At 51.2% G+C, this 11,484-nt stretch overlaps 2 protein-coding genes across 2 annotated transcripts in view; one reads left to right on the top strand and one right to left on the bottom strand.

Annotated features, from left to right (window-relative positions):
• Positions 1–164, bottom strand: part of EIF3L (eukaryotic translation initiation factor 3, subunit L) — a 12,727-nt gene extending 12,563 nt beyond the window's left edge. The window contains exon 1 of the mRNA XM_009332669.1: positions 158–164. Within this exon, the coding sequence (XP_009330944.1) occupies positions 158–164 (7 nt within the window). The remainder of the gene's footprint in view (positions 1–157) is intronic.
• Positions 165–244: 80 nt separating this feature from the next.
• Positions 245–7,567, top strand: ANKRD54 (ankyrin repeat domain 54). Its single transcript, XM_009332668.1, has 8 exons — positions 245–257; positions 317–364; positions 2,792–2,890; positions 3,339–3,410; positions 3,818–3,865; positions 3,990–4,114; positions 4,992–5,099; positions 5,768–7,567. The coding sequence occupies exons 1-8, from the start codon at positions 245–247 to the stop codon at positions 5,840–5,842; spliced, it is 588 nt and encodes a 195-aa protein (XP_009330943.1). The 3' UTR covers positions 5,843–7,567.
• The last annotated feature ends 3,917 nt before the right edge of the window (positions 7,568–11,484 follow it).

The following is an 11,484-nucleotide window of genomic DNA, read 5'->3' as shown; positions in this document are numbered from 1 at the left end:
GCTTCGGCTTTCCCGTGTGGGGGGCTCCGGAAGGAGGTCGGATCCGCTCGGTGAGCGGCTTGGGAAGGCACCCTTGCTCCCGCCAGGGGAGGGTGCCCGTCAGGAGCGGGAGGGCCCGTGGTCGGCCTCAGGAGGAGATAAGGAGAGCAATTCTTACCTGGCATCTGGATCTCCTGCTTCCCCTTCTCTGGGCTGAGCCAGCACCAGTGCGGTTTGGGCCCTGCACCTGGGCTCGAGCGCCGGGATGGGATGTTTTGGTAGGGAAATGCTCCTTTTTCCTCTGCGCTTTCCAGTAATCGCTTTCTTTTCTCCATAGCTCTGAAAAGGCTGCGTGAAGCTGCCAATAGCAATGACTTGGACACAGGTAGGACTTCTGCCAATCCTACTTGGGACCTCTTCCTGGAAGGGCAGTTTTGTCGAGGACCTTTAGTTTAGGAGAGGAGGAGAAGGGTGCCGATAGTTTGTGGACATAGTGCTTTAGATACTGCAAAACTAGAAACCGCTTTTCTGGAGCCTTGTTTCGTTCTCTGAGCAGAGTGAGGCTGGTTATAATATTGACTTTTTCACTGCATCTGGTTCATAGCGTTAGTTTTCCAACTGCCTTAAGCTAAATCAGCACTGCACTATTCCAGCTTTTTTGGTACGTAACTTTTGCCCAGTTGTAAGCAGCAAGAAAGTATTGTTTCGGTAAAGTGGAAAAGCTATGATTATCTAAGCCATACCCTGTGTGATGAGACAGTGTGACCCAGTAGATCAGAACCAGGAACAGTGCTGGACTCTGCCTCTCACCGTGACTTTAGAGAAGGCTCGTGACCTGTCTGTGACTCCCTTTACCTCTCGGTTCTGTAGATTAGGTGGGGTTTGATATGAAGTGTCCGGCAGCAATATTGGCCTATATTGTCTGGCCCTTATCATTGTCCCTCCTTAGACTATACTGTCCCCTCAGCTGTGCTGGCCTAACTGTTCATCGGGCCATTCTGTGAACAGAATTAGAAACTGATTTGACCTGTAGAAACTCCCAATATATCAGGATGGGGGTTTGTCTGGTGTGCTTTACCCTTCGGCTTCACAATACACCTTGTTTCATGAACTGATGGATAAAGTTAATCTGTGAGCTCTGTCAGTACACAAAGGCTTGGCTTCAGTCACCAAGTCAAGAGGAAGAATGAAAGAATCAGGCTTTATGAAAGTCTTGGTTCCAATCCATCTTAAGAGTTTTACACCTGTATTTGATACACAGGTTCCCCTGTTTACAGTCCTGCTGTCTTTTGTGTGCTCTGCAACTTGAGGAAGTGTCTGATGATGAATTTATTCTTCATCAACAAATAAAAACTTTGCTGTTTCCTATGGTGGCATTGGGTGGGAGAGGTTATGTCATTTCCTACTGACTTCAGGGAAGGACTAGGTAAAGTGCTCCCCATTGATGGTTCTCACTGGTGGTACTGTCAGTCTCCCTGTCTTTCTTCTGGAGTATCAAACATACCCCGTTAATGCCACTTCCATCTTTTCAGGTGTTCCTTTCACTTCTGTACCACACTTAAAGCAGTAGGTGTACAGGAAGAAGAAATTCAAATGTGACTATAATTCGATCTCTGGAAGCTGAGACCAATGGTGGCTTTCAGTGGTCTGAGCTATCTAGTTTCTTGTCTCCAATACTGGTCAGTCTTGACTGTTGCAGGATATGCTATTAAAGATCTCAAAATATAGCGAATCTGTCAGTATTTTTAACAGCTACGGAATGAGCTTTATTTTACACACTGATTACTATATCAGGATAATCTCAAAACCACAGGAGTAATAGCCCTTACAGTTGCCCTTACGCATGTTGCTGTAGATGCTGCTTTCACTGAGGCTGATCTTTTCAGCCTTTACCGGTCTCTTTGCCTTTGTTATACGCAGTACTGGAGACTCATACTGGTTTCTCTGTCTTTCTGTGTGAGCAGGTTTTTCCTTCTTATCTGAGAAAAGGAGGTAGTTCAGGTTACAAGAAGTGTCAGTGGTGGCATTGAAGAAGTAGCTGAGTGGAAAAGCAGGGGGAACAAGTGTGAGTAGATGATGGTATGGCTACTCAGGCTGTTCACTAGCTCACTTCAATACATTGTCTCCTAAGGGTATATTTGCACTGCTGCTGGCAGGTTGGTGCGCTCACTTGCCCGCTTCCCAATCAGTAGCCACCGTTAGTATGGCAAAACCTAGGAGTTTCAGATGAATCTAGGAAGCGGCATGTTCAAAACAAGTGTGAAGAGGTGTTTTTTCTCACTGCATGGAGTTACACTGTGAAACTTCTCACTGCAGGTCCATGTTGATGTGAAAAGTTTACACAGATGCAGGAGATGACTGTGCAAATCCACGGAGAAAGCCCATGGAGGGCTAGTAAGCACAGGATGCTATTTCTGGCTTGGGAAGTGCCCGAGATGCAGCTGACTAAAGGCCGTGAGAGTTAGCCCCACATCCTTGCTATCTTTTTATACTCTTCTGTAGGCATTTGCTGCTGATTGTCCTAGGAGCTTGAATATTTGGCTAGATGGATCCCTAGCCTTAGCCATTACAGCTGTTGGCTTGTCTCTGTGGCAGTACCTGGAAGCTGGTGAAGGCTGTAACAGAGGGTGGAGGGCACACTGCCTAGGCTGGTTCTGCTGAGCCAGGATGCTGGCTGGAGCTGGTTCGAGTCCAGTTGACTTGACAGCTAGCAGAGTGTGTATCTAACCGCAGAAGGGCAGGTAGCATTACCCCTTTCTGATCAGGTGCCCCTTCAGCTTACCTGCTTTCTTCTCCTCCTTGGTGCTGTCAGTGCAGCAACTCTTGGAGGACGGAACTGACCCCTGTGCCGCGGACGACAAAGGCCGGACAGCCCTGCACTTTGCCTCCTGCAACGGCAACGATCACATCGGTGAGTGGGGAGGGGGAGTTCTGTCATCTGACTTCTCTGTGGCAGAGATTTCAAAGGATGCTCTTTATTTTGGTTCAGCACATGACAGAGACTGCTGTTTTCCGTGTGTTTTGTGGCAAAGTTGCTCCAGGGCTTGCCATGTCCCCCTGCTGAAGGGGCAGCAGGAGCTCCCAGCTCTAGGGCTGTCCCGGTGCAGAAGGAAGGGTGTCCTTAGTCCCAGTTCTTCCCCTCAGGGAGCCCAGGGGCAGTGGCACTGCCTGGCTTTGTGCTGGGTCCTTCTGCATTGCTGCGCAAACCTCCGTCCCCTGTCTCTGGGAGGAAGCTGATGAGCTGAACAGGAGCATCCCTAAGGCAGCCTGGTGGCTGCCGCGTGGACCTGCGGCCCACGTGGGCCTGACCTGTGGGGCAAAGGGAAGGGACTGATGTGGCTCTGTTTCCTTGTTTACAGTGCAACTGCTTCTGGACCACGGGGCTGACCCAAACCAGAGGGACGGGCTGGGAAACACCCCCTTACACTTGGGTAAGTGCCAAACAGATGAGCTTTGCATGCAGAGAGGTGAGGTGAACACCGCCTTGCTGTTTCTTTCCTCTCCGCCTTCCTCTTTCCTGTGTACCACAGTTTGCATCCTCAGCTTTAAGGACCTAGGAGAGATTCTTTGCATTTCATTAGCTTCACTCGTCATGAAGGTTTAAGGGTCAGAGGTAGAGAAAATGCATTTCTCTCCCTCTGCCAGCCCCAAGGAGCATGACGTCTGTTCCAGAGAGAGTACCCAGGCTTGCACGTGAGGTTACCCTTAGCAGTCGGGCTGTTCCTCTTTCCCATGGCAAAGAGCCCTTTGGGAAACAGCAAGCTCCGTGCTTGAGCAGAAACTCCTTTGTTGTTTGCTAGTACCTCTGAGTTGTGTGTCCTGTGTTTTCCCTCCCCAGCTGCCTGCACGAACCACGTTCCCGTCATCACCACGCTGCTGCGCGGAGGTAACATTTCCTCTATAACAATTACAGCCTGTCCCTTTCCTGCCCTGCCCCTGTTGATACTCCCCGGGGACACTAAGCCTTGAAGACAGACCTCACTTTCTGTTCTTGCTCATGCATCCTGCAGGGGCCAGAGTTGATGCCTTGGATCGAGCTGGCAGAACCCCACTGCACCTCGCTAAATCAAAGCTAAACATCCTGCAGGAAGGACTCTCCCACAGCCTGGAGGCCGTACGCCTTGAAGTGAAACAGGTAAAAGAAACAGTCCCATGATCTGGTAAGGCGCTGCAGCCCCTGGCAGTTTCCTGCACCCTTTATTTAAATACCTGTCTGTAGGCTCTTAGCTGCTCTGGGGAGAGTTTGACTTTTTCCTTCTGTTTCCAGAGACCTTCCTTTTTCCCAACCGCTACTCTGAGTTTTTGCAGGGCCTCTCTTGGCTCTGGTAGGTCAAGGATGCATTGAATGTCTTAATTCTCGGGCTGTATGGGGCACTCTCTTTTCTTCAACCACCATGTAAGACAGATGCCTTGTGGCCGGAGAGGGACCACAGCATGGGGCTGTAACCATGGCTTGTACGCATTCCAGCAGGGACTTTGCATTCCTAGCGCAGCCTGCCCTGCTCCGATACCTGGAGGCGTGGGGTAGGAAAGCAGTCACGGGGCTGCATCACAAATGCACGAGGTGTGGGCCTCGCTTCAGGAGCCATATAGGAGCCACAAGAACGTTCATCCTCGGTGCGCAAGCAGATCCTGCTGGAGTGGGAAGTCCCTGCTCCTCGCAGTGAGGGAAGCTAGCTGGCCATAAAGAAAAGCTTGGTGCTTTCCGGGCTAGACCTTGTGCTTCTTCAGCTGGGCCTGTCTCTCTTGCCCGTTCTTAAACCAGGCACAGGGATCACGACTAGTCCATCTGTGGCTGATCAACGCCTCTGGTGACTCACTGGGCTCTGATGCTGCCATTAGTGCTTTCTGGTTGCTTTGCATGTGTTCTTTTCTGTGGGTCATGTATTCTGCCACATACCACAGCGTCAAGGCTGTGCTTGGCAATTTGACTGTAATTTAATTTTTCCTGTAAAAACATCCCGGCCTGGTGCAGCTGTCTGATGTTTGCCTCTTATGCCTGTTGGTTTCAGATTATCCAGATGTTGCGGGAATACCTGGAGCGTCTGGGGAGGCACGAGCAAAAGGAACAGCTGGATGACCTCTGCTCCAGGTTACAGATGACTAGCACAAAGGAGCAGGTAGGCGGCGTTGAGCTATGTGACTCACCTACTTGTGTTGTGACTTCTGTGCTTAGGGGAATGCAACTGCATGAGCAAGGTGACATTCAAGACACGGTTATGGAAGTGTTCTTGCCCACTTGGGTAAAGTGGGCAAGTTACGTGATGACTCGTGGTACTCCTTTGGGTTGGAATTCAAAATGCAGAAAGCATCGCTGTGCCTGGCAGCTCAGCAGAGAAGCTGAAGATCAGATGGGTCGAGGGCACAGGCGTTTTAAGGCCAGGATCAGCACAACCACACAGGGCTGCAGGGCCTGTTTGGGTTTTTTCTACAAAAGGTTGGCCCTTAGAAACAGGCTTAGAGGAAACAGCCCTGGTACCACTGTTGAGTTCTGGGTAATGCAGCAACACACTTCTCTTTTAAGGTCTGGCTAAATCACGCAAGGTGGAGGTCAAGCATTGACCTCTTGAGGAATGGGGAGAAGCTCCCATTGCCTTAGATTAGGACTTGTTTGATCGTGAGGACAGGAGCCCTCCCACACGACTGTGGGACCAAAGGGGTCGTGTCCTAGTGTAACCTCAGTGTGGGCATTGCTGGCAGTCCTGGTGCAAGGGTGGTCCCTGCTGCATGGGGGTGATCAGCTGCGCAGCTGCATTCCTTTGCCTAACGGCCAACTGTATTCTGTCAGGTGGACGAGGTTACAGACCTCCTGGCCAGCTTCACGTCGCTCAGCCTGCAGATGCAGAAGATGGAGAAGAGGTAATGGGCTTCCAAATCATCTTCCTGATGCAGCAGGAGAAGCCTTAGAGAGAGAAAGAGGAAGCTGAAGCTTGCTTCTCAGATCGCTGAATAAACATTGCTGCCAGCAGCCGTTCCTGCCAGATCCACTCTCCAGCGGTGCTCAGACTGTCCCTGTGGGTGCTGCCACAGCTGCCTCACGGGGAGGCAGCAGGCTTTGGACAACAGAGACAACAGAGTGCTGCAACTGAGAATTCTGGAAAAAAAGAGTTACTCTTCTTTTTGTCAGATGGGCTGGCACTGAATAGGGTACCCCTTCCAGAGATACTCTGCCTTCTCCTGAGCACTTCAGCTCGATGTAGGTGGTGGCTGATGCCATGTGCAGTCACCAGCCCTGACTAGTGCCCTCAGCAGCTGGCCAACATCACAGAAATGCTTGGAACAGGCACCTTTTGCCACCTCTGCAGTACTCACTTGCATGGGGGAGAAACTGGATGATGCCTTGGACAACAGAAGGCTTTGCGCCGTGAGAAGAACACACGCTTAATTCTGCATGCTAGCAGCTGAGCAAACATACTGCCTTGAGAAACACGCACTGAGGCTTAATCCTAACCTTCCCCAGAGCCTGCGGTCAGAGGGCAGAGAATCTGTCTGGTTACAAATGGGATACAAAGCTTTTAATCACTAGACTAACAGCTTTCACTGGCCCTGGTTTTTAAATCACTGCTGCAAGTTAGTGCTTAAATACTACAGTGAAACACTTGCAAAAAATACCCAGGTAGACAGCTAGCAGGTCAGAGCTGCCGTGATGCAAGAATAAAGTTTGGGGGGTGACTTAATCCTAGCGCAGTTTTAGGCAGACATCTACATCTTGCAAAAAAACTCACCATAACTGACTGACTTTTGTGTTTCTTATTACTGGCAGTCTTGGGCAAGAGGTCCAGTTGCAGTAGGAGGTGTTGTGTATTCAGCCATATTATTGGGCTGGGATGGAGGTGGATTTACAGCTGCCACAGCAGCACCAAACCCAGAGCTGACCCATAGTGTGTTTCTTGCTTGTCATGGAGCGGTGCTGCTCCAGGACCTCAAGTGCAGCATGAGGAACGAGTTGTGACCTCTGTTGGGAGCCTGAAGTGATGCAGCTATGAAGGATGCAGGGAATTGCCCTTGTTAATCTCTTGCCTCTGCACCGCTGTGGTTGGTAATGAAGATGTAGATAGCTTTGTTTTGGAGCAGGGATCCATAAATCTTGTTGGTAAGGCACGAATAGCAGCAGGGTGACAAGAACATGCCCAATAACAATCTGAGTTCCCAGCTGTGTGCCACGCCTAAATGACGTGGTGTGCCGGTAGCAATACCCATCCCACAGCTTGGGAATCGCTGGTTTGGAAGTGTCCATTCTTAGGATTCAGCTTAACCATGCAACAGCCACAGTTTGGAGCATTCTTCGGAGACCTTCAGGTCAGCGTGTTCTCTAATATCTGGCCTCTTGTCCAGGAAAAGGCTAAGTGGACCTCCATGTTCAAAGCTGAGATACCAGAAATACGCATGGCTTTTAGATAGGTTCATCTGTGGGGTGCTGGAGGCCATGACTGGGACTAACGGTCTTGCGGTTTGGCTGGAGCTGTCACTGTGAATACTGATACGTGGTTACAGTATGCTGGATGCGAAGGATAATGAGGGGGCGGGAGACAATATGACCTTTTTGTATTTTGAACTTAAATAAAATCCTGTCAGCCTTTTCAGACTACTCAGCCAAATTCTCTCTTTTTTCAGAGTGGCTCGTTCCTTTTTCTTTACCTATGTTCCAGGCCCCAGGCACAGCACCGGATTTGGTAACTGCTACCCTCATACTGGGTACTGAAATTAGAAGCGACAACACAAAGTTGTTTGAATTCAAACACCAGTCTGTTTGCAGGTCGAAGTACATGGGTGCTGACTCACCTTCTGATCTTGACTCCCACAGCCAAGAAATCCAAACTTTAAATCTAGTTAGTTGCCGTGAAACCGTACAAATAGAGGAAAGAGAATCTCAGCGGGATTGCTTCAAGCTGGAAGATGGGATGTTTTGCAAAGAGGAAAAGCAGCCTTGCCCAGTCTGCACTCCTGCATAAGTACGGAGCTGGTGGGGAGAAGGCGGCTGAACTCGTGCCTTGCCCCCTGCCAGGTAAAATGGCTGTGCTGTGAAGAGACAGCAAGGGGATGAGGGGCTGGGGAGGGACGTCTGGGCAGGGCAGAGAATTTCCAGGGTGGTCCCTGTGTGAGGAGCAGGTGACTTTCGTGTCCAGTCTTTACTTCTCTTGTTTCTTCCCATCTTCACAGCCTAGCCTTGGTGTCCACGTACACCCAGCTGTCAACGCTTCTGCACTCAACAGCCTTGTTGCTGAGGAGACCATTAAGGTGCCCAAAGAGCAGGCAGCTGAAATGCTCTTTATCACTGCAGTTACCTTAGTTGCTGACGTTGTCTGCTAACTAGACACAGCTTAGAAGCTTTCCTCAAACCCCAAATACACCTAGCTGGGGCTCGGAGCGAAGCTTTTAGCCTGAGCCCACGTGACATTGTTGTCCACAGCTCTTCAGGCCTTTGTCTTGCCTGGTGCTGGGGTTTTTAATAACTGCTCCTGACTGTATGCTCGGAGGGGAAAGGTGGGGATGCTGCAGCCAGCTGAGTGTTTGCCTTGCCTCTTTTGCAGCACTGCTTCCTCTATGAGAGGTGAGGCAGCGCTGGTGGTCCCCCGGAGACTGGTACAATGAGCTGAGGCAAATAAAACCAGCAGGCTTGTAAGAAGTTTTGCCACTACTTCATCGATAATACCAGATAAGAAAGAGAAAAGGGGATCTGGTTTTCGGGGGCGGGAAAAGCATCATGTAGGAATCACCACACTCAGTTCTGCTTTCCTGCCTCAGGGCTGAAGCACTGGGCTGCTGAGAGCCATGTCATGTGTTTGGCACTGGACTGAGAAAAGTTTTAGGTTTCTTTGTGTCAGCTGGTCATGCCAAAGCCTTGACTACCCTGCCGTGTCCGGCAACTGTATCTCAAAAGACAGTTAGGTGCTGGGGAGGGAAAGAAGGAAAGAAAAGGTTCCAGGGGAGGAGGAGAGTGCGGCTTCATGCTGTGCCGAGAGCTGTTCGCTGGCACTATTTGCTTTTTCTGCTGCTCCTGGTCTGGAGTCTTTGGCCTCTCCCAGCAGCTTTTCCCCCTGCTCTTGCATCCCGGGCCACATATTTCCCTGCACAGCCCATAGGTGTGAGGCTGGTGGCAGCTTTCCGCATATTCCAGAGGTGTCTGCGCAGTAACAAAGAATGAAAACAACAGCAGAGGTTTCCCTCTGCTATTTATTTTGCCGTTAAACTCAGGCCAACCTCCTCGTTTTTCTTGTGCTACACCATCAAACACATTCCAGGTCCCTTCCGGAGTGGTGGTGCATCCCCCTCCTTGGGGCCCATGGCGTCAGGCTGCCAGCATGCCGTGGCAACCAGGACTTGACCCAGGGCCCTGCTTCCCCCTCACCGCTGCCTGGCCTCCAAATACACTCCATTTCCCCTCCTCATTCAGAGCACGGCTCTGCAGTGACGCGCTGAATCCCCAGCCACTGAACCCAGCAGCAACCTCCCCAGCTCTGCAGCCGCTGCTGTGCTGTAAGACACAACCGAAACCAGCCAGGTTGAGGATCTGGATCATCCAAGCAAGCAAAGACTGAAAACCTGCTTGTGTCTCATCAAGGACCCACAGCAGAAGCAACAGCCCTGAACAAAGCCTCCTAACAAAGCTGCATGGATGTTATTAAGCAAAAGGCCTATCTCTGAGGCGGCCACTCACCCATGCAAGGGAATGCAAAGTGCACACTGCAGTTATGTGCAAACATCAAGAATCTGTTCAATTCTTCAGCAGCTGAAATAATTAAACTCCAGGGTATCGAGCCAACATCTGAACTCCATTACTTCCTCCACCTTTGCCTTTCTAGCAGACTCCAAATCCATCATTGTAATTATCTGCGCTGCTAAAGAAGCCCCATGAAGCATCTCTGGCAAACCTCCCACTCTTTCGTCTGCTTCCTCCGCTTGTTCCGTGAGTAAGACAGATCTCCTCCATCATGGAAAGCTGCTTGCGGAAAGATGCCTTCTTCATGCACTGTGCCTGGCCAGCGTGGGAGAGCAGCCCTGGGCAGCTCAGAGCCCACAGGGCGACTAGGTGGAAGAGCCAGCAGTTCTTAATCAAAACTGTAGCTGATAAAGGAGATACGGCAAATAGCATTTCTCTGGGCTTTTCTGAAAGCTCTGAGAGGGGAAGAGAGCACGTGGTTGTTGGAAGAATTAAAATAATCAGCTGGCAACCTGCTAAGGCTGGCCATGGATTAGGAACCAACGGCTAAAGCCAAAAGCAAATAAGCAGAATTCTCTATAGCTGATAGTGCTACGTGCCCTGACCACCCCTGTCACACCGTAACCTCTCTGGCCGGCAAGGCTGTCTTGCCGCGAGATGCATTTGCAGTGCTGTCCTGGCTGTTTGCAGAGTGTCTGTACAAGGTCCTGCTCCCACGAGCGCAAGGGCAGTGCTTGAGCCCATTGCCCTGCCAGGCCTGGAATTAGGAGCTGTCCTTGTAACAGCTTCCCCTGGCCTTCTGCCTCCCCCAGCCGCATCTGTCTGCAGACAGGGAAACCGCCACCAGGGCTGCCAGATTTGCACATGAGCTTCTTGGTACCTGGGTCTGACATCTCCCAGCAGCATCAGGCTGACAGCACGCACGCTGGGGAGATGCGTGGGCACCAGAGCCGGCACACAACTGGCAGGACTAAGTTGCTCCGCAGAGGATAGCTATGCTCGGCTTGCAGGGGAGCTGGTGCCGACCACTGGTCGCAAAGCCCTGACCTGCCCTTGCCTCCCCTGTTCCCTCTGCCCCATGCCAGCTCCTGGCGCGGCTGCACTCAGTGGGTTTGGCAAACTGGCCTCTGCAGGGTTAAAGCCAAGCTCATCAGCCCGAGTGATGACAAGTAGGAAAGAAAATATAAGCAAGGAGTCATTAATTAAGGCGAGAAGCTGGGAGCGGAGACTGCAGAATGCTAATCAGTCTGGAGGGGAGGCTGCGCGGAAAGCAGCAATCAAGCTCCTTCAGTTTTAATTAAACCCGGCTCTATATCAAGGACGTGACACCTTTTCTTCAGCTCTGCCTTTGAGCTGTGAAACCAATTGGAATGTGCATGCTGTTACTGGGCAGAAAGGAATTCCCTTCTGGCTCCAGAGCCTCCCCAAGCCAGGCTCAGCATCTGCCCTTCCCACTCATGTGCTCCCCAAAATCAGGGCTTAACACCAGGCAGAGCTAGGGATGGGAGCTGGGGTTTGCAGATGCTTGTCGTGCTAAATGCACTTTCTCCCCCAGGTTTTCTCCCTGTCTTCTCTGTCCTGTTTTATGTAGGCTTCACCCCAAAGTGCAGCAGTCAGTCCTGACCTGATCCACTCCTTTTGCAAGCCAGGACCAGGAGGAGCAGGAGCAGGGGCAAGCAACAGCCTGGCCGCAAGCGGGCAAGAACAGGCAGCGTCTGGCTGTGCCGGCATCACTGCTCCCGACCACCGTTCCCTTCTCCCTCTGATGCTTTGGGCTGTGAAGTGGGGCCTCAGCCCCAGAAATGATGCAGATATTTGTGTTACCTGGAGGCTGCTTGCGGCCA

The sequence above is a fragment of the Pygoscelis adeliae genome, unplaced genomic scaffold, assembly GCF_000699105.1.
Source record: "Pygoscelis adeliae isolate BGI_AS28 unplaced genomic scaffold, ASM69910v1 Scaffold399, whole genome shotgun sequence".
Classification (NCBI taxonomy): Eukaryota; Metazoa; Chordata; class Aves; order Sphenisciformes; family Spheniscidae; genus Pygoscelis; species Pygoscelis adeliae.
This window is presented reverse-complemented; position numbering and strand designations above follow the sequence as displayed.